The sequence below is a fragment of the Hippopotamus amphibius genome, chromosome 13 (assembly GCF_030028045.1).
Source record: "Hippopotamus amphibius kiboko isolate mHipAmp2 chromosome 13, mHipAmp2.hap2, whole genome shotgun sequence".
Lineage (NCBI taxonomy): Eukaryota > Metazoa > Chordata > Mammalia > Artiodactyla > Hippopotamidae > Hippopotamus > Hippopotamus amphibius.
In genome coordinates, this window is record NC_080198.1 from 50,458,350 (window position 1) to 50,481,836 (window position 23,487).

The 23,487-nt window shown below is 36.8% G+C and overlaps 1 protein-coding gene across 14 annotated transcripts in view; it reads left to right on the forward strand.

Annotated features, from left to right (window-relative positions):
- The window catches only part of CLASP2 (cytoplasmic linker associated protein 2), a 155,602-nt gene that overhangs the window by 58,205 nt on the left and 73,910 nt on the right, over positions 1 to 23,487 (forward strand). For all 14 annotated transcript variants that reach the window (XM_057704441.1, XM_057704442.1, XM_057704446.1 and 11 more), the window contains 8 exons: positions 1,364 to 1,443; positions 3,857 to 3,949; positions 7,604 to 7,749; positions 10,571 to 10,706; positions 16,358 to 16,428; positions 20,187 to 20,246; positions 21,410 to 21,487; positions 21,760 to 21,927. In XM_057704441.1, the coding sequence (XP_057560424.1) occupies positions 1,364 to 1,443; positions 3,857 to 3,949; positions 7,604 to 7,749; positions 10,571 to 10,706; positions 16,358 to 16,428; positions 20,187 to 20,246; positions 21,410 to 21,487; positions 21,760 to 21,927 (832 nt within the window). The remainder of the gene's footprint in view (positions 1 to 1,363; positions 1,444 to 3,856; positions 3,950 to 7,603; positions 7,750 to 10,570; positions 10,707 to 16,357; positions 16,429 to 20,186; positions 20,247 to 21,409; positions 21,488 to 21,759; positions 21,928 to 23,487) is intronic.

Below are 23,487 nucleotides of genomic sequence, written 5' to 3' on the forward strand. Positions count from 1 at the left end.
AAGATTCCTTGGTTGAGCTTTGTGACCACAATTCTACATGAAGCCAACAAGCTTCTTCTGTTGACATTGGTTTCTCCACTGTCATTAAGAGCAAAGCAATGTCTCTATTTTAGTGTCTCCTGTATGACAATTACATATAGCAGCTGAGTACCCAGGAAATAATATTTATAAATCATACTACTTCTGTTAACTCCCCTCTCCATTTAAATACTGGTTAATTTGGGGCTTCCTAGGTGGCGCAGTGGTTAAGAATCCACCTGCCAATGCAGAGGTCACGGGTTCGATCCCAGCTCCAGGAAGATCCCACATGCCGCGGAGCAACTAAGCTTGTGTGCCCAAAAAAAAAAATAAATAAATAAATAAATAAATACTGGTTAATTTGAAAAAAAATAAAAAAATAAAGCATCATGGAGGTATCAGTCACAGTAAATAGCTCTTACTCCAAAAGCCGGAAGAACAAAATGAGGTTAAAATTATTGAAACGTAGAGGCTTAGAGGAGCGGCCCTGCAGAGCTGTGACTCGGACCTCTGAGGAGCAGGTACTAGCTGTCTGGTGTCTCTGACAGGTACAGTGAACTGGTTCAGTGAATGTTAACAAAATTGCAGTCTGAAACTGCTACTGATATGAGCATCCTGCCAGAGTTGCAAGGATTTTATTGACAAGAGGAAGTAGTTAGGAAGGAGCAGGTCCCTTCTTCCTTCAGCTTTCGTTCTGTCCAGCATCCCCACTGACACAGTTTAACAGGAAACCATTAGAATCAGCAGAAAAATGGTTTGCTCATTCCTAGGCCCAGCATCACAGAATATAAAAGAGTGGATTTGGAGCTGAAAGACAGCAGCTTAATTATTGGCTCTTAAACAGCTACTGCCTATTGTTTACTTTTTTATTGTGTATGTTCAATAAAAGACTTGTTTGTATATTTAATTTCAGGACCCTCGTTTCTTTTACATTTGCTTTCCTGACCACTGTAGCACGCATGGATCCTCTGCCTCACTTATTTGCCATCATTATTGACATTTAGCATCATTTAAACTGACTGTTCAGCTTTTAAATGTTTATCCTTTCACCTGCATTTCTTGTGTCCTTGCTGTTGCATTGAATGAGGGATGGGAGGGCTCTGTTCTTATAGTTTGGACTCTACTACCAGCCTTGTCTAGTACCTTATAGAAGAATTAATCAGCTACTGCTAAGTACCTTCTCTTTTCTGAAAAGTTGGAGATTTTTTTAAGGCCTTCTTATAAAATGGAATGCCTCAAAATTATGCCTTTTTCATATCAAAAGAGTTAATATTTTTCATAGTGTTCTTGGTGCTAAAATGCCTAAAAGTAAACTTTAAAAAATAAATTTCTTCTTAATTATCAGGTGCTTCTAAGGAAGGAGGTGCCGGAGCAGTTGATGAAGATGATTTTATAAAAGCTTTTACAGATGTCCCTTCTATTCAGGTAAGGGTGCCAGGAAAGTGGCATTCCCCATGAATATTGTCTGTGTGCCTGTTCGTATGATTACTTATATTTTGTCCCTGTTTTCTTTAAGGGTTAGTTCTGAGCCTTTCTTCTCATTCTCCATTTTCTTACTAAGTCACTTCCTTCAAATCCATGGCTTCAGTTCCTGCCTTTATGTAGATAATGCACAGGTTTTTATCTCTAAGCCAGACCTTTCTTTAGTGAGAAAGTAATTTTTCCACTGATTGTTTCAAATCTCCTTTTAGATGTCTCAGAGGCATCTCAAATTCAGCCTGCCCACAGCTGGACTCATGATCTTCCCCTTTCAAATCTACTTTTCCAGTGTTTTATATGTGGAAACCATTACCTAATCAGTTACAAAAGTTAGAAATCTAGGAATTATTTTATTGCAGCCAATTCCTAACTTAGTGATGTTCAAACTTCTTATGTTTATATACCCCCAAAAGAATGTTTAAAAAATTATGTACCCCCTCACTGAAGTAAATTTTTAGGTTGCAGTACAAGGGGAAGCCTTGTATTGTATTCCAGAGCAATGCATCATAATAAGATTAGGAGTGGGAGGGGATCCTGCCTTTCTTTGGAAATATGGCAGAAGGACTTTGTGAAGGGAGAGTGGGAGGCAGGAAAGGCTCAGAAGCCTCCAGTAATCATTGTCTAACAAATGTTACCCGGTCCCCCTCCTTCAGTCTTCAGCCTGTCTCATGCCTTGCTCCCCTTTGTACTCTTGTTTTAGGCAAGTGTTTGTTTTGTTTTAAATAAAAGGGGAATTTAATGGCTGCTGAAAGTAAAAGATTTAAATAGGGCCATTTTGATGACAGTATCTGTTTGTACTACTCAGGTGGTATCTAGGACCCTGTTCTTTCTTACATCTCATTTCTGGATTCTTCTGCATGGTGTTCCCTCATGGTCAGCAACATGGCTGCAGCTGTCCGAGCCTCACACCCTCACTACCTCTTTCCCAGTTGACCGTGTAAAATTGTGAAATTCACTCTGACTGAACTAATTTAGGTCACACACCCACCTCTAAACCTTGACTGTGATGTAGAGAAATACTGCGCACTGACTGGCTTAGGCCTGAGTCACTGGCTCTTCCTCTGGTCCCTTTTGCACTTTTTTATTCCTGTACTTGGCCTTCTTTCAGTTTCTTTCTGTCACAGTGGCTTTGCACTGTTCACTGCAGGGAAGGCTGATCTTTCTCTGTTTTGTCTAACGATGTCTGCCTCATCCTTTTTAGCTCTCAGTTCAAGCTTGACTTTCCTAACTAGTTCAAACCCCTTATTATATGTACACCTTTCATGGCAGTATGTAATTCTCCTTGGTGGTACTTTCTATTTGCTATTTCATATTTTATATCATTTGTGTAATTGTTTTCTCCCACTGACTGGATTATAAGTTCCGTAAGGCAAAGACCATGCCTATTATTTGCTCACCATAATGTCCTTAATGCTTATAATAGTACATCCCTGTTATGTGAATATTTGTTAAGTGAATGAAAGGATAATGGGGTCTGGCAAACGGTTAGCTCCAGAGGGAAAAAAAGCAGATAGCTCTCCTGGCTACAGTCTAGCATGGGGAGAGGCGGAGGAGGGACTAACCTAAAGCATGTCCTTTTGCAATATTGTATAATATATGAAAGTCATATAATACATATGAATGCAATAGACATGTTATACACCTGAAATCATTTTGAGAACTCAGTCCTACTTTTACTAATCTGTAGGATATTTGCATTTTGTTTTTAAATGACAAAGGTTTTGTGTGTGTGTGTGTGTGGTTGTTTGGTTGTTTGGTTTTGTTTGTTTGTATGTATGTATGTATTTAACTGGCTGTGTTGCGTCTTTTTTTGCTGTGTGCCGGCCTTCTTTGGTTGCGCTGAGTGGGGGCTACTCTTCATTGTGGTGCGCGGGCTCCTCATTGCCATGGCTTCTCTTGTTGTGGAGCACGGGCTCTAGGCACGTGGACTTCAGTAGTTGCAGCACATGGGCTCAATAGTTGTGGCTCATGGGCTCTAAAGCGCAGGCTCAATAGTTGTGGCGCACGGGCTTTGTTGCTCCGTGGCATGTGGGATCTTCCTGGACCAGGGATCGAACCCGTGTACCCTGCATTGGCAGGTGGATTCTTAACCACTGCGCCACCTAGGAAGCCCTGACAAAGCTTTTTAAGAGTATATTTGAAGTTACTCATGAGTAGAGAAATACCCTCACATAGGTAACAGGTAAGGAAGACAGAGCATTTTATTTTATTATTGTCTATAATATATTTCTATTCTCCATTTAAAAATGGTGCTGGAATGGGAAATAATACTATTACTGGAAAGATTATTTGAATATCAGGGCATAATTTTGCTGTGGCAAGAAATATTAATGTTATAACTTTGCATCTTTTCTTTAAGATCTATTCTAGTCGAGAACTTGAAGAAACATTAAATAAAATCAGGGAAATTTTGTCAGATGACAAACATGACTGGGATCAGCGTGCCAATGCAGTAAGTTTTTTATTTTTTATTTTTTTATCCCTCTCCTTTTTTTTTTCCAATGTTCTTTTTCAAAAACTTGGAAATTCAGTAGTAGTACTACGTGGTGTTTACTTATGAAATACAGAGTCTGATAGATAATATTTCTTTCTGGAAAACACATTGAGATAATAGGCCTTTTCTTAATTAGGGTCCATTTTTTTCTGTTTTGCTGATTGGGTGGAGCCTATCTCACCCATTTGTTAGTGTCTCCACATGTGCTACTTGTTGAGCTTCATTGGTGCCCCGGGAGCCAGACTCTCCTTTGGGTTATGTAGTTGTGGAGTAAGGGAGCCTTGTGCACTGTTGGTGGGAATGTAAATTGGTAGGGATGGCATTAAGTCTATAGATTGCTTTGGGTAGTATGGCCATTTAACAGTATTAATTCTTCCAGTCCAAGAGCATGGGATGATTTCTTTGAATCATCTTCATTTTCCTTTATCAGTGTGTTATGGTTCTCAGCATGTATGTAAGTTTTGTACCTCCTTGGTCAGGTTTATTCCTAGATTTGTTTTTGTTTTTCTTTTGTTTTTTTTTGATGTGATTTAAAAAGAGTTTTTTTTTTTTTGTTTTTTGTTTTTTTTAGCTTTCTGGTAGTTCATTTTTAGTGTAAAGAAATGCAGCAGATTTCTGTATGTTGATCTTACATCCTGCTACCTTGCTGAATTCGTTTATCAGTTCTCATAGTTTTTGTGTGGAGTCTTTAGGGTTGTCTATATAAAGTATCATGCCATCTAAATATAGTAACAATTTTACCTCTTCCCTTCCAGTTTGGATACTTTTTATTTCTTTTTCTTGTCTGATTGCTGTGGCTAAGACTTCCAATACTATGTTGAATAGAAGTGGTAGAATGGGCATCCTTGTCTTGTTCCAGATTTTAGCGGGAAGGCTTTCAGCTTTTCACCATTGAGTATTGGGTTTGGGTTTGTCATAAACCATTGGCTGTGGATTTGTCATAAATAGCTTTTATTATGTTGAGATATGTTCCTTCTATACCTACTTTGATTAAGAGTTTTTATCATGAATGGATGTTGAATTTTATCAAATGTTTTTTCTTCATCTGTTGAGATGATCATGTGGTTTTTTACTTTTCTTTTGTTAATATGGTGTATCACATTGATTTGCATGTGTTGAACCATCCTTGTGACGCTGGGATGAATCCAGCCTGATCATGGTGTATGATCCTTTTTATGTGTTGTTGGATTCAGTTTGTTAGTATTATGTTGAGGATTTTTGCATCTGTACTCATGGAAGATATTGGCCTGTAATTTTCTTTTTTTGGTAGCATCTTTATCTGTTTTTGGTATCAGGGAGATGGTGGCTTCATAGAATGACTTTGGGAGTATTCCCTCCTCTGCAGTCTTTTGGAAGAGTTTGAGAAGGATTGGTATAAGTTCTTTTTTATACCTTCGGTAGAATTCCCCAGTGAAGCCACCCAGTCCTGAACTTTTGTTTGCAGGGAGTTTTTTTTATTGCAGATTCTATTTCACTCCTAGTGATCACACTGTTCAAATGATCAATATCTGTTTATTCTTGATTCAGTTTTGGTGGGCTGTATGTTTCTAGAAACTTGGGTGGACTTGTTTTTATATTTTGTGCTGTTTTAACAATATTGCAATAAACATCCTTGCACATATTTATGATAATGGTGTTTTTATTTTTGTAGGTTAAATTTTTAAAAGTGAGATTGATGGGTAAAGACTAGATACAATTTTTAGTAGATGTTGCCAAAATAGTTTGAAGAAAGGTATTAGTCATTCATGATCTTACTTAACAGTAAGAGCATCTGCTTTCCTTCTGGTACTGGGTGCTATCTAAACTTTTTAACTTTTGCCAGTCTGATGAAGGGAAATGATGTGTCTTTGTTGTAATTTGCATTTGCTTATCGCTAGTAAGGTTGAATACATTTTCTTATATTTATTTTGCCCAATTTAATACTTGGTTATTGTCTTTTTCTTATTTTATTGTCATTCCTTGTGTATTGTACTTATATATTGTGGATAATTTTTTCTTGCCATATTGTAATTTTTTTTTTTTAGTTAATCTTCTTTAGTTGCTTTCTGATTTCTCTTCTGCTCATGATAGTTTCCCTTCCTTATATACGCTAAGATTATATAACTATTCTTTCAAATGTTTTTCTAATATCCACAGTATTTTATTTTTATGTTTTCCATCTTTAATTCACCTTTTTTGACTTTAAAGATACCTTTAAAAATTTAGAAGACCTCAGAATTTAATATGAAATTATACATAATAATGAGTATGATAGGTAAACTTTAAGCTTGTGAGTATATGTGAGCACAGATGTGTGCCTGAGTACATCTCTACTGACTGATTAATTTTATTAGGTATGTATGATGCTTGAATGGAAAACATCTGGCAGTCCTATTCTTAAAGGTTTAGAAATAGGGAGAAAGAGCTATTTGTTTCACAGAATAAGTGTGATAATGTTAAAATATTGGAGGTGGTGATGACTTAATGGTTGGTCCTTTTGATTTTTTACTTTTGTTTATAGATGAATATAGTTTCCAAATTTGGTTCTTTTATAAATACCTCCTTAGTGGATAGTGGTAATGGTTGCACAACATTTTGAATGTACTTACTGCCACTGAATTGTATACTTTAAGATGGTAAAAATGGTAAATATTATTGTAATGTGTATTTTGTCACAATTTTTTTTTGGGGGAGTACACCAAGTTCAATCATCTGTTTTTATACACATATCCCCGTATTCCCTCCCTCTCTTGACTCCCCCCCCACCCTCTCACGAGTCCCCCGCACCCTCCCCGTCCCAGTCCTCTAAGGCATCTTCCATCCTCGAGTTGAACTCCCTTTGTTATACAACAACTTCCCACTGGCTATCGACTTTACAGTTGGTAGTATATGTATGTCTGTGCTAACTCTCTCGCTTCGTCTCAGCTTCCCCTTCACCCCCCGCCCCCTCCCAAACCTCAAGTTCTCCAGTCCATTCTCTGCACCTGCATGCTTGTTCTTGTCACTGAGTTCATCAGTACCATTTTTAGATTCCGTATATGTGAGTTAGCATACAATATTTGTCTTTCTCTTTCTGACTTACTTCACTCTGTATGACAGACTGTAGGTCTATCCATCTCATTACATATAGCTCCATCTCATCCCTTTTTATAGCTGAGTAATATTCCATTGTATATATATGCCACATCTTCTTTATCCATTCGTTTGTTGATGGGCATTTAGGTTGCTTCCATGTCCTGGCTATTGTAAATAGTGCTGCAATAAACATTATGGTACATGTTTCTTTTGGGATTCTGGTTTTCTTTGGGTATATGCCCAGGAGTGGGATTACTGGATCATATGGTAGTTCTATAAAAGACTCCCTTAAAACTTTAAAACTTACTTATCTACTCATATATTACGTATGTCTATTATATATATAACTAAATCTATAATGTTCTTTTCCGGAAAGCTTTTTTGTTTGTTTTCATGTTTATTTATAAGATACATTTAATGCTGTTGAAATGTCTGAAAATAGTTATGAAATATAATGAAAAAATTTTAAATTTTGTTCAAATAATGAATTTTAGGTAGTTTTTTTTTTCCTGCACTGCCCCTTTTTAATGTCGATAATGAAAGTTCTCTTTATTTCAGCTTAAGAAAATTCGATCATTACTTGTTGCTGGAGCTGCACAATATGATTGCTTTTTCCAACATTTACGCTTGTTGGATGGAGCACTTAAACTTTCAGCTAAGGATCTTAGATCCCAAGTGGTTAGAGAAGCTTGCATTACTGTAGCGTAAGTATATTCATTTTGTGATACTTACTTTTTATGAATGAATTTTGTATGCATTCAGTGTTCATTCAGTAAAGCACCAGCAGGATAACTCCCCAAAAGCATATGTATGTTCCAAAAATCATATACTTAAGGTGTGATTTGGAAAAAAAAAGAAAAAAGAAATGTTTCTTAATAGCACTTTATATCAGCCTTAAAATATGTTTATAAATTTATTTATTTATTTACTTATTTGCTATGTTGGGTCTTCATTGCTGCGTGCAGGCCTTCTCTAGTTGAAGTGAGCGGGAGCTACTCTTTGTTGCGGCACGCAGGCTTCTCATTGCAGTAGCTTCTCCCGTTGCAGAGCACGGGCTCTAGTAATTGTGGGCTTCAGTAGTTGTGGCGTGTGGGCTCAGTAGCTGTGACTCACAGACTCTAGGGCGCATGCTCAGCAGTTGTGGTGCGTGGGCCCAGTTGCTCTGTGGCATGTGGGATCCTCCCTGAGTAGGGAGCACTGGCAGGTGGACTCTCAACCACTGTGCCACCGGGGAAGTCCCCTTAAAATATGTGTATATATCTAAAGTCTACTGGTGGATTTTTGGTCACTAACTAACATTTTTGGTCTTCATTTTGTAAGAAGAAAGTGAATTGGTCTAAGAACGGGCTGTATCTAACTTTCTCTTTGCTAATTTGGGTATTAAGGTTTTTATTTCTGATATTTTAGCAGTTGTCTTGGAATTGTAACATGCATCATTAACTTATCAAAGTCTAAACCTAGTGTGTATGTTTATATTTTTCTAAAATTTAAGGATGGTAGAACACTTAAACTCCTTTTACCACTGCTCTCAACCAGAATACTTTGTTGTATATGTTGTTGTATTCCTTTGAAGAGAGGGAACACAAAGATGCCTACTGTTAATATTTGTAATTGGGATTATACTAGATGTCCTAGTCAGAACAGAAACAAACAAATAAACAAAAAACCCAGGAAATAGAAACTATAAGGATTGCGAGAAAAGGAACAAAACTGCCCTTATTAACAGATAATATAATTATCCATGCAGAAAATGACAAGAATTGATAGATAAATTATTATAATTAAGGGAATATATAGCAAGATTGCTAGATGCAAGTCAGTATACCAAAATAATTGTATATCTCTTGATAGTAAAACAAATAAAATTCACAAATTGTAACCTTGCAAAATATTCCATGATGAGAAATCTGCTTCTTGCCATGATGCAATAACTGGTACAGGATTAGCCCTCTTGCAGAAAACTGGAGAAAATATGTAAGACAACTATGTATAGATAATGGACAGTAGACACAGCAGGACCTGTAATTCTCGAAACGAACAAGTCAGTTGAACAGTACGATCAGCACAGTTTTGACCTGGATGCATTTTCTGGACTGTGGAGAAGGAAGGAGAACCCAGGCAGCGCAAGGCAGTCTCACTGAGTTGAAGAAGAAACAGAGATTGGAGCTTCCAAAAGCTGAAGTGGCTAAAATTTGCAGTGCAGAATACTGGAGAGAAGAGAGATATACAGAAACAGAGCTATAGAAATCTGCATAGGGGATCCCATGAGCCTAGTTGAATACTAATCTGTGCATGTGAAAGGTAGAGCTCCCTGAATACTGGAAAGAACTGCTGGAAGCTATAACGTAAACAACAATTCCCAGAGCTCTCCTGGGCGGGGAGAGGTTCAAGTTCTGAAGAGCCAGACTGGATAAACCTTGTTGAACACCCAGGACATTTAGTAGAGACCCCAGAAAGGCTGTTGTATCGGAATGGTACTGCTCAGGCTACTCTAGAGGCTGAGTACTCTACAGTACTCTCAGGTTGCCGCACACCACCCCCCGCCCCAACCCCATCCTGTCCCCTTAGCTTATAAAGATCAAGCTCATTCCGAAGTATTTTACTTGCCTTCCAGAACAAAACTCTCACATTCTTTAAAGGAAGACAGCAACCAGCAACATGTGGGCACATGTGGTACCTCTCTGCTCCTGATTTTAGTTTCACATTGGAAAACTGGTGTAACTGAACACTAGTAAGTAGGTCTGAGTCTGAGTACCTCTTTGAACCAGGAACCTGAAATTTTGGAGCTAACTGTACCCCAACCATGTATTTTAAATAAGATGGAAGTATATAGAAATTAACTAATTCTGCAGACATTGTCAGAACTGTAATTACAGCATTCTTCCTAAGTGTTTTACCCAAAATCATAATAAATCACACTAAGTTAATTAGGCTGGATTAGTTGTTTAACTACAAATTTGGAAAAGGAAGACAAGGTGTCCTTAGAGTCACCCAACTAACCAATGTATGGTAGAGTTCTGTTTTCAATCAAGAATTTTGAAATCCTACACCAAAGATATCAGGGAGTATTTGTGACTGAAATAGTGGTGGTACCATTAATAGAAATAGAGGTGTACTGATTTGGTTAAGATTTCACTTATTTGTAAAATATGTTGAATTTAAGATTGACATTGGGGCATCAGAATGGAAATATCCGATGGATAAAGACTTAAGTTCAGGGCAGTCAGAGCTGATTGTTTTACCTGTCATGTTAATGGTTAAATTCTGAGATCAGATGGCTTCTCCATTGCAGAGAGATTGTTAAAATGCCAAATTTCAACTTTGCACTAGACAGTAAAGGATGGGAAAAAGAGGGAAATATGTAATATCTGCACTTGCCTTTCTCTCTTTTGTTTTTCTGCCATTAGAACTGATTAAAATAAAAATTTTGTTAATTTAGTAAAAGAATATTTTCAAATTATATGGTCCTACCTATATTTAATATTAAACTTTTTTAAAAAACATTTTTTTTGTCTTCCTTTATAGTCATCTTTCAACAGTTTTGGGAAACAAGTTTGATCATGGCGCTGAAGCCATTGTACCTACACTCTTTAATCTCGTCCCCAATAGTGCAAAAGTTATGGCAACTTCTGGATGTGCAGCAATCAGATTCATAATTCGGGTAGGTTCTTTTCCTTTCTTTTCTTTCTTCTCTTTTCTTATTTTCTATCTTTCTCTCTGTTCGTCTCTCTGTCTGTATGTCTCTCTCTTTCAATGTACTTAAATAAATCATTGGTATTTTTTGAAACTCCAAGGGAAAGTTACTTTTGAATTATTTTTCTGATAATAAAAGTAATATAGTTATTGTTGAACATTTAAATAGTACAGAAGATTACAAAGTAAACCTGCTTGCATACAGAATATGATAGACAATATGCATGTATGTGTGAGAGAGAGAGAGAGAGAAAGTGTGTGTGTGTGTCTGTAATCATGATACAGGTAGTAACAGGCAAATGTAAAACAGTAAAAGTGTTACAGGCAGTGGTAAAAAGATGACAGGCAAATTCTTAATATTCCTCATCATCCACATCTTGAAGGTCCCCACTTGTATTCTGCTCTTCTGCAACTAACCACTCTAGCCATTCAGTATGTACTTTTCCAAACTTCTGTTCTCTGCCTATACAAACTATATTTACTACAAAAGGCAAATGTAGCATTTATATTTTACATACATGTAAAAATAATGTTTTTTTACGTTTGCTTATTAAACTTCATGTACTTGGGCAGCTTCCCTTGTCCATATGTATAATCCTTTTTAATGTCTAAATCAGTTCTCTGTTAAAGGATGTAACTAAATTGTCCTCACCATTCTTCTCCCTTAAGTTTATGAAGTTTTTTTCTCCACCCTTTACCAACATTGTGTATTATCAGTATCTTAAAGTTTTTAAAAATTTAATAATTGAAATATTATTTCATATTCTACTTTGCATACCTTGGATTATTAGAGATATAAGGTATTTTTTTTTCCTTTAATAGTTTTTCTGTGGATTGCCAGTTTATAGTTTGTACATTTTTTCTCACTTATTTCTAAGGCCTTTTTTATATGTTCTAAGAACAGTTGGCCCTCCTTTTCCATGGGTTCTGCATCCATGGATTCAGCCAACCTCAGACCAAAAGTATTTTGGGGGAAAAAATTCCCAGAGAGTTCCAAAAAGCAGAACTTGAATTTGTCTCCTTCTGGCATCTATTTACATAACATTTCCAATAATTACAAGTATTGACATATCATTTACATTGTATTAGCTCTAATAAGGGATCTAGAGGTAACTTACAGTGTGCAGGCTCTACGCAAATACCGCACCATTTTACATGGGGCCTTGAGCACCCGTGCATTTGGGGCCCTCACAGGGTCCTGGAGCTGCCCCATGGACCCTGAAGAACAACTGTATATCATTTCTGTGTTGTAAATGTTTTCTACCAGTTTGTCAATTCTTCAAATACTGTTTAAGCTATTGTTTGTTATATATAGAAATTTGGAATTTTTTTGCTTTGAGACAATGCTCCTTTTGTGGCTTTTGTTACAGTTAAAACAGCCTTACCCATTTCTCAATTATAAAAATAGTTTAAAACTTTTATGATTTTGTTTCTTAGGTTTAGATCTAAGTCGATTTTATTTCTGTGTGAAACAGGTATCTAACTTTATTTTCCCCCAAATACAAAACCAGTTGACCCAGTGGCATGTAGTGAATTACAGTTCAGTCTTTTCTTAAAATACCACTGTTTTCATGTAGTGAATTTCCAGAAATATATGGGTCTGTTTTTTAAATGCCTTTTCAGTTTCTTTGATCAGTTTGTTCGCTCCTGTTAAATGACGTTTCTTTCTAATACTGCTGTACCAGAGGGTTTTTTGCAGCAATAAAATCTGGTGCCTCTGAAGAAATCTATGAATCTATCAATGAAAATGTTCATTTTCTTTCTGTTTTACTGTTTTTTAAGCTTCACTAAATGTGGCGCCTTTATAACAGTGTTCAACTAGTGGAAATTATTGAAATCTTTGTTTTATCCTTGAGTTTAATGAGAATACTTTAAATATGATGTCTGGGATGAGTTTCTGGATACTCTGTGTTGGGTTATGAGAATTTCCTCCTGTTTATATTTTTCTAAATTTTGGTCAGTAATAGATGTGTGATCTTGTCAAATATCCCTTTAATATCTTTAGAAATGATTGTCTCTCATTTATCCACTGTACATTCTGCTTGGCCATTGTACATTATGATACTGCTAGATGCAGTTGGCTAACTTAAGATTTTGGTATTTGTTTAATATGAGTCTTTTGTAGAATTTTCTGTAATTTTCCTGTTCAACATTTTGTTATTAGGGTCTGCTGACTCTCGAAGTTATCTAATAACATTTCTAATGGTTTAGGCTGGGTGTTCTTGCATCTCTTTTTGAAGTATTTTTGGTTATTTGTGTTTTCTCAGAATACCTATTTCATATAGATTTTAAGACTCTGGCATGAGGTTGTATAGTGTTAATTAAAGAAAAAGTTTTTTCCACTGTGGTTATATTCCCATTTTTTCTTATATTATTATATGTTCTTTAAAAAAAAATACTTGCTAGAGGTATTGTTATGGATTTTTTATATGCTTCAAGTTTGTTTTATTGGTACCAATGGGGTTCTTTAATTTTTTCTAGTTCTTTAGTTTCTGTGTTTGTATTTCTTAATTCCTTTCTTTGACTTGCTGTGGCTCACCTCTTTTTTTTCTTTTTTTTCCCCCTAGATTTTTGTGGTATATCCTTAGGTAATTTGTCATAGTTTTTGTTGTGTAATATTATAAGGCTTTCTTATTATAATGTTTTCTTCTGAGTTTGGCATCCAGTGATTTAGATTTACCACATTCTCTTTATTTTATATTTCTCAATCGTTTGTAATTTCCATTTCAACTTTCTCTGAATTATATAAGGACATTGTTTGCATTTTCAGATGGTTCTTTTGTTGTTCTTATCATTTTGTAATTTCATGACATTCTGATCAGAGAATTTGGTTGTACAATTTCTTCTTCATTGAATAACCTGAATTTTGTTAGTATCCTAGTACATCCTAAATTTAGATAGATAATTTTTAGTATTTGCACAATATGGAATTCATTTATAGAGTACCTTATTCATTACTAAATCTAGTTTGTTTATATTGTTCAAATTCTTTATGGTCTCATTTTTTAAAAAACTGCTTTATCATGTGGCAAATTCTGATTCTAGTTTTTATCAACTTTATTTTCCTAGCAATTCTTGTTTCATGTATTTTATGTATGGTGAAAGAGTTTGACTATGACCATCTTGAAGTAGTGTTTTTTCTTTCGTATCTTTTTTGTTTTCTGTTCACTGTACTTGCTCCTTACCTGTTTCATTATTTTCTTAGAAGTTTCTTATTCATTGTCATTGTCAAAAATAAAACCTCAATTTTACTTCCCCAACTTTTTAAATTAAAAAGTATATATTTTACCTCATTTGTGTCATTTTTTCCCTTAACCATTAAATTAAATTGAGCAAAGACATTTTCATTTTCAGCAATTGAAATTCATTGCATTTTTAACTGCCTTTATTCCTGCCCAATCTTTATTAGGAAACACTTCCCATTTAAAATTTTTGTTTGATTTTCAGTGTGTTGTCAGTTATCCTGTATATTTATCTTTGCATATTTCAAAATGGCTTTTCCTTGCCCTTGTACAAGAACTCAAAAATTGAACTTTAGGTTCACATTTCTTTTCCCACAGAATTATGTCCTTTTCACTCAGAATTGTTTCCTTAACCAAACAAAACAAAGCACTGCCTTAGGAAGTTTTCTGGAAGAGTCCGTGTGTCAGGAGCCCCCTCCCAGCAGTCCTAGGAGCAGCTCCTCTTTCATTAGTGCTGTCTTTACACAGTGCAGCAAGACTTCTGACTGGAACGAAGTTTCCTTAAATTTGTTAGTTTTCATGAACCGTTTATGTATTGCTTCTGTTTGTCATTTATCATTTCTTGAATAATTTTTTGTTTCCTGTCTTACAGTTGTATATGTTCTCAGGAAAAATTCCTTTAAATGCTACTTACTTGACAATACCTATTTTGCCATCCTTATGTTTGTTTACACTATATATTGTTTCCAAATTGCCCGTTTTTTGTGAGCTTATCTCATGTTACTGATATACTATGCTATCATCTCACTGAAAATACAGATCATGTGTTTTGCTGTTGTTATTTTACATTATTTCCTGTTTTCTATATTTTGTTTGTTTCCCAGGGAACTGCTTCTAAGTTGTTCTGACTTGGTGTTTGGTTGAATGCATCATCTGTAATTGTGAGGGTCACTTTTTATTTTCCTTTGGTGTAGCTCCCCTGGATGTGGTGTAGCAATAGTTAGGTTGGTCTCTTGCCCCATCCCTGCCACTGTGTTGGATGTGGGTTAATCAGTCAGCAGTAAGGTTTTGCAGAGATTATGAGAGAGAAGAGGAAGAAGTTAGGCAAGACCTCCTATGCAGCGTGTTGTGGCGAGGGAGTCTCCTTGGGCTTTAATGCCACAGTGGTGTTTGGGGATGGGTTTTTCTGAATGCTCTAGGGGAGCGGGTCCGCAGAGCCTTTCCACGCTGAATGTAACAGTTGAATAATATGCAAGTCAACACTGTGTTGCATTATCCTCATCTTGAACAACTTCAGGTCTGTGGGTGGTTTCCCTCTGTAGGAACTGACAAAAATTTTCCCTCTAATTTTGGTTTAGTTGTAGGACACACTCGCTGATGTGCCACTCATGTTCTCCTTCACTGAGAGACTTGTTTCCTCAATATTGGAAGCACTGTGGGGAGACAGTCTTCAGCTGCCAGCCTCTTTAAGGATTGCCTCAGCTTGCAGAGAGCTGCCTTTCTGAAGGTCTTGCCGCTTCCTGGTTATGGCCCTTATCCAGTAACTGATTGATGTGGAAGTATAGAGCTGTGGCTACCTTAGGCCAATTTGAGACTACTCTGAAGGGCCATTTTAGCTCCATAGCTCCCCAGTGGCTTTGGGCGAAGATGTCCTTGGGCTGTATCACAGATTGATTTCTTCTTCTGCTCACTCCTGCTTCCTTCTCCTCCCTTCCACCGGTGTTGATCCCAGGAGCACTTCTTAATATCCTGAATGGTAAATTCCATCTCAGAGCCTGCCTCCTAGGCAACTCAACCCAAACCATTAGCTCAGAAGAAAAATAGGAGATTTACAGCATCAAATATGTATGCTTAGGTTACTATTTTATTCTTATGTCTATTATGAACTTTTTAGCGTCCGCTTCACTAAAGAAGAACATAAGAAGTATTAATAGAAATCAGAAGATTATATATACTGCACTTTACCTGAATTCTAGAGCGCTGTGGTTCAGCAAAATGAAAGTTCAGTTAAAACCACCATTTCAAAGGACATTCACAGTAGTTGTGTAGATTCGTTCTGATAACCTGCTTTGACGATATAGCAGTTATTGTCTTCTCCAGCAATAGCCATGGTACATCAGAAAATAAGACCAGTACATGCCTGGTCCCTCTTAGTGCTCCCTCTCCCCAAAGTACACTGTCCTAACAGTTCTGTAGTTATAAAATTAACTTGTCTTTATTGTTTAATATTGCAGTCATATCTGCCCTTCTGAAACTATATCATTACTGTTACTTTAATTTCGGGAAACTTTTTGACTGGTCTTAATTTCTTTCAAAATCTGATTTTATGGTATTTTTGTTCTGTTCTAATATAGCTAAATACTTGAATGCGAGGCAAATAGAGATGATGTAAAAGTACACAGTTATTTTTCAACCTCTTGTAAAATATCTTTTCCAGCATACTCATGTACCCAGACTTATACCTTTAATAACAAGCAATTGCACATCAAAATCAGTTCCTGTAAGGAGGTAAGTTTTGAAAAAACATAGTATAGCTTTATGTCAAATATTGCATTATGTTTAATTCTTAGTTGGGTACAAAAATTAGTTGTCATCAATTTCTTGCTTTCTAGAAACCTTTTAAAATTTTTTATCTTATGTCATGAAAGGGAAAAAGGAGCAAAGTGCTTATTGTGATTATGCATGTTTCTCAGTTTTATCCTATCAGGGTTTGGTTTCTTTGGGCCACTAGTTGTTTGGTTTTCAGAGAGTATGGAGTCTAGAGTCAGCCCTCACCTCGAGTCCTACAGCTGTGGCTGACTGACTGCCCTACCTCAGGCAGTTGTTTTAACTGCCCTGAACCTCAGTGTCTGCGTGTGTTAGTAAGGCTAGTGGTGTGGACCCCGTGGGTTGTTAGGGTTACATAAGGTGCACGCTGACAGCACTGAACACGGTGTCTGGCACAGAGTATGCAGCCATAACACGTCAGTCTCAGTCTCTCTCTCTGTCCTCATGGTTTCTACAATCCTTAATATCACCATTTTGGCCCTCCAATAGTAAAGATAGCAAAAACAAGGTTTGTACATTGGGTATTTCAGAAAATTGTAAACAACTTTTTTTGCTTGATAATGTGTTTATTTAAGTACTTTGAATGTTAGGAACTTCCCTGGTAGCGCAGTGGTTAAGACTCCACGCTCCTAGTACTGGGGACTGGGGTTCCATCCCTGGTCAGGGAATTAGATCCCACATGCATGCTGCAACTAAGAGTTCGCATGCCACAACCAAGGAGCTCACGATCCTCAACGAAGGAGTCTGCCTGCCACAACTAAGACCTGGAGCAACCAAATAAATAAATAAATATTTTTTAAAAATTAGGGAAAACAAGATATCATTATTACCTGTAAGTGATTTGGAGTTTAGGGACAGTTAATTACCTTCCTCTTATGTTTGGGGTCGGTGAACAGCAGTCCACTGGTCAAATCTGTCCAGCAGTCTAGTTTTGTACAGCCTACAAGCTAAGACTATTTTTTACATTTTTGAAGAGTGGTTAAAAGGAGGGAAAGAAGAAAAATATAAAATAGAGACTGCTTTCTCAAAGGTTAAAATATTTACTGCCTAAAATATTTACTATCTGACCCTTTGCAGAAAAGGTTTACCAGTCTCTGTCTTAAACTGAAGAAAATGGTAATTGGAGAAATAAGATTGTGACAGAGAAGAGGAAGTCAGGATGCATCAGAAAATTACCTTGAAAATGGGGAGCAATTCAGTACCTGTAAGGGAAGAGAGTAGGGTCTAACGCAAGCAGAGATGAAAAGCTGTGCTGTGTGCTGCAGAGCCATCAGACTGGCCACTTAGGCCAGAACACATGACAAGTGGGAGGGTTCAGTAGGAAAAGAGGCTGACTCGGGAAGAAGGGGGATAGGTTGAAGTCAGAGTACAGAGGGCTTTGAATGTCAGGAAGAGAAATTTTGATATTGTTCCATTAGCAGTTTTTGGTGACAAGGTAACATCATCCATCCTAGTTTTTATTTCAGCTATAAACAGCGATTAAAAAGGGACAAAGAAAAGTATTGGCTTAATTAAGCAGAACTTCTTACAGCTCATGTAAGAGAGGCAGTGTCCAAACTAGAACTGTCTTTATGATAATTGATTGAAGGAGGTTTTATTCAATAAATAAATTCAAGAGATTTCAGGTATAGAAATGAGACTTGATAATTGGATATTGTTGAGGGAGGTGATGTCAAGTGTTTCAGACTGATCTCAAGAGTCAGAGTGCCAGGGTTTAAGGCCCAGCTCTATCACTCTGGGCAAATTAATTTAACCTCCATGTTTCTCATTTTCTAATCTGTATCATATGGGCTTCCAGCTTAGAATTGAGAGGGTAAGAATTAAGTTTGTTATTTTGTATCAGTATATAGTGTTTGAGTTGACACTCACTGCCTGTGTAGAGATGTCTGTGAGCTGGTTCTCACTCTGATTTAATGGCCGAATGGAAGAACCAGTGCTGGAGATAAAGGACTAGGTGTGAGAAGTACAGCTGATAGAGCTGAGGATATGGGTAATACTGCCCAAGAAAAGACTATAAAAGGGAAGTGGGCTGAGATCAGCATTAACCAGGTGAGCACCTGTGTAAGGGTAGGTGGAGGGAAAGTGTTAATAAAGGAAGGCAAACAGGGCAGAGCCGTGTCGTCAGATGCCAAGAAAGAACAAAAGCTCGAAAATGAGACAGTTTCTAGATTTTTTTGATGATGGCCATTCTGACCGGTGTGAGGTGATACCTCATTGTGGCTTTGATTTGCATTTCTCTAATAATTAGTGATGTTGAGCATCTTTTCATGTGTTTCTTGGCCATCTGTATGTCTTCTTTGGAGAAATGTCTATTTAGGTCTTCAGACCATTTTTGGATTAGATTTTTTTTTTTGGTATTGAGCTGCATAAGCTGCTTATATATTTTGGAGATTAATCCTTTGTCAGTTGCTTTGTTGGCAAATATTTTCTCCCATTCTGAGGGTTGTCTTTTTGTCTTGTTTATGGTTTCTTTTGCTGCGCAAAAGCTTGCTGAAGAGGGTGTGGAGAGAAAGGAACCCTCCTGCACTGTTGGTGGGAATGTAAATTGATACAGTCACTATGAGAACAGTATGGAGGTTCCTTAAAAAACTAAAAATAGAACTACCATATGACCCAGCAATCCCACTACTGGACCTATACCCTGAGAAAACCATAATTCAAAAAGATACATGTACCACAGTGTTCATTGCAGCACTATTTACAATAGCCAGGAAAAGGAAGCAACCTAAATGCCCAACAACAAATGAATGGGTAAAGAAGATGTGGCACATATGTACAATGGAATATTGGTCAGCCATGAAAAGGAACGAAAGTGCGTTATTTATAGTGAGGTAGATGGACCCAGAGTCTGTCAGACAGAGTGAAGTAAGTCAGAAAGAGAAAAATACCATATGCTAATGCATATATGTGGAATCTAAAAAAAAATGATACTGATGAACCCAGTGGCAGGGCAAGAACAAAGACATAGCCATAGAGAACGGACTTGAGGACACAGGTTGGTGGCAGGGGGAGAAGCTGGGACGAAGTGAGAGAGTAGCACTGGCATATATACTCTACCAAATGTAAAATAGATAGCTAATGGGAAGCTGCTGCAGAGCACAGGGAGATCAACTCAATGATTGGTGATGACCTAGAGGGGTGGGGGAGGGAGGGAGGGAGGATCAAGAGGGAGGGGATATGGGGATATATATGTATAAATACAGCTGATTCACTTTGTTGTACAGCGGAAAGTGGCACAACATTGTAAAGCAATTATACTCCAATAAAGATCTGAAGGAAAAAAGAAATGAGACAGTTGAGAACTAGAGGGCTTAGGAGAAAACACCAAATACTTGATTTCAAGAATCATACACATATATATTTAAGGAAACAAATGTAAAAATGGAAGATCCGTCACAGCTTTCTTGGTCACCATTGTATGTCTTTAGTTTCTAGTGCACAGTAGATGTTTGATAAGTATCTTTTAAATTAAATTTTATATTTAACAAATATTTTAAGTTAAAATTATGGGGAACCCTTAAGGTCTTTTTTGAACTATTAAGCATAGGAATAGTTGGAGCCTTAAAATAAGTTAAGTATTTGACAGTAAAGATGCCTAAAAACATGTCTTTAATTAGGTGGCAAAGTGCAGTATTATAGAAGAAAGTGTTAATTAACGTTGTTATAAATTAATATGACAATTTAATGTTATAACATTTGCTTATAACTTTATTTTTCAGGCGTTCATTTGAATTTTTAGACTTATTGTTACAGGAGTGGCAGACTCACTCATTGGAAAGGTACGCATCGACTCTTCCTCTCCCACCACCCTCCGCTCCCCATTGTCACCAGTTCTTTAGAAATAGATGGTACTGGTTTTGCATTATTGCTCATTTTGCTTTAAAATTATTTGCACTGATTTTCCCTTAAAGCTGTGGTGCTCCTCTTATCCATTGCAGCTATGATTTTCTTCTTTGTTGTGTGAGTGAGCGTCTCTTGGTAAATGGGTTATATGAGATATTCTAGGTTAAATTGGGTAAATATTTTAAAATGTATCCCATCACGTGAGATAGGTTTCCTGAGCTGTAGTTAATCAGGTAGTGAATGATTTAAGATAGAGAGAAGAAAGGCACTTCCTTTCAGAGGAAAGAGATTAAAAAGTGAGAGAATTCCCTGGCGGTGCAGTGGTTAGGACTTGGCGCTTTCACTGCCAGGGCCCAGGTTCAATCCCTGGTCGGGGAACTAAGATCCCACAAGCCTCATGGTGCAGCCATTGAAAAAAAAAAAAAAAGAGGTGAGAGAGATTTGTTGGAAAGTTTCTTCACACCAGCTGTCAGAGGTGTTGTTGGTCAAGTATATACTGGGCAGTGTCTAATCTAGTGAAGCTCTGAGATGAACAAGAGGAAAATGTTGGTCACTGGCTGTTTGCATGACTGCATTTCTCATTAGTTTCAGGTTTGAAGCTTGGGATATACATGCATTGATGTTGAACATGTTGCTTATTTTCCATTCTCATGGAAATCATTAAATCTATTCACAACCCATTTTTTAAAAATAGAATTTGTTGTTTACTGCAGGCATAATATAATTCCAAGTTTTCTTTAAGTTCTTTTGTGGAAGCTGCTATTCAGCTTAGTTAGAGTATAACCGATCGTACTATTAACAGATAATTTTCTACATTGGTAGGTAGAGGAACCACACAAAAGGTTTTTTTTTAATTCAGGACTCCATGTAAAAATAATTTTGTTCAGGTTTATAATGTTTGACTTGTCAGAAGGAAACCATACATGAATGAAATGTATGGAGTGGATTATTAGGAAATCTTGCAATCTTAGATTTATTATTGTGTACTGTCTTTTTATCTCCCTTGCCCCTTTGTGACTGATGAGTAATATATAGGCGGTATCATTTATGGTGAAATACATAGTTTTACACATGGATCTAAAGGTGTTTTATTTTATAGACATGCAGCTGTCTTGGTTGAAACTATTAAGAAGGGAATTCATGATGCTGATGCTGAGGCCAGAGTAGAGGCAAGAAAGTAAGTCTATAATGTATTGTTTGACCGTAAGAATTACAGTCAAGTTTTGAACTGATATCTCCTTTTCTCAAAAGCTTGCAGTCTTTCTACCAAAATGTGTTAAATTTAGAAAGTATTTGCTTGGCACATTGTGGGTGTATTAAAAACCTGTGGGTTTAAAAACCTTTGTTCTTCCTGAATGTACACCTTTTATGGTTAATGTCTAATCATGCAAAGCTATTACTTTAAGGGCTTTTTTTCCTCTTTTTGTTGTCCATTCCTTTGTTTTACAGGACATATATGGGTCTTAGAAACCACTTTCCCGGTGAAGCTGAAACACTGTATAATTCCCTTGAGCCGTCTTATCAGAAGAGTCTTCAAACTTACTTAAAGAGTTCTGGCAGTGTAGCATCTCTTCCACAATCCGACAGGTCCTCATCTAGCTCACAAGAAAGCCTCAAGTAAGGTTATATAGATAATAATTACTGATTTCGTCCTCTCTCCAGTGCCACAAAGTTCCTTAAGTTGGATGGTTGATTGCTTTCACTTAAAGCCTTTTTGAAAGAATGATGACTGAATGTGCTTATTTTCTTTGGTCCTTTTCTCGGGGGTTGGATTACATACTTGTATAACTTCTCATTAGGTAAAGAGTTTAGGGATTCAAGTTTTGTTTGCATATGTTCAAACATATTTTGTTAGAATATATTCAAGTCTGTGAAAAAGATTGGAAAGCGCTAATTTGTATACTTAATACCCCGAAAATAGTCAGTATAGTAAGTATCCCATTTTTAGGGCACTGTAATGGAAGAATTATAAGAGAGATTCAGAAGTCATCTTCAGAATTCTTACACAGTACTGTGTACTGGTAAAAACTCCACTTTCTTTCCTCGCTTCTTGCATAGTTTAAGATTTCAACAAATCTCTTAAGGGGGCAGAATTATCTGGTGTCTGACTCACTTCTCTGTAACTCCACTCTCATCATTATGTTGGCTACCTCAAACCCTTGCTGCCTTGGCAGGCTTACCCCTGTTTTCTGTTTTTCTAACCCTATGAGATTGCTAAGGTCCCTAGCAGTGGCCACAAGTATCTGAAGATTTCCCCAGAGAAGGGCAGCTCATAGAATGTCAGCTTACCTCCCTTTAATTCGTATTTCTTCAGGACCTTTACCCCACAAAGATTGCTGGTTGCCTTTGCAGCTCTCTGGTGCAGAACTGGGAGAAGGGTGGGCAAGGAAAGCACCTGGGGGCAAAATTCAAGGAAGCACTCAGGGTCTTGTGAGTACTGTCCTAAATAAGAGTTCAGTGACTTAAACATTTTTGGAGTAAAAACAGATATGATTTGATTTTAAAAAATAATTATTTTAGGAATAATTACGTATTTAAACTTCTGTGTAAATTTGTGATAAATCCTTCACCTCAAATGAGCTTTGTTGCTTTTTTCCCTGTACTTTTATTTACTATACTCAAACTTTAAAGTGTATATGAATCACCTGAAGATTATGTTAAAATGCAGAATCTGTGAGCAATTATACTGCAATAAAGAGCTAAAAAAAATGCTGAATCTGATTCAGTAAGTCTGGGACGGGACCTGAGGTTTTGCATTTTTTAACACGCTCCTGGGTAATGTCAATGCTTTTTGTCTATGGACCATACTTTGAGTAGCAAGGATATCAACAAGATATTTTATCTTACTCTAGTAGAACATCTTTAAACATAAACAACTTTAAAATCTGTGGACTTGAAGTGGTCTGCCTCAACCTATTAGAGTAACAATTTTAGGGGATAGTTATAAAAATAATATAATAGTGGGTTTAATAACCAGCTACCAAATTTACCATATGATAATAATAACTTATAGAATATTTTTTAGGACTTCCCTGGGTGTCCAGTGATTAAGAATGCAGGGGATGCAGGTTCGATCCTTGGTCGGGAAACTAAGATCCCACATGCTGCGGGTTAACTAAGCCCGCGCACCGCAACTACTGAGCACGTGAGCCACAACTGGAGAGCCCACGTGCCACA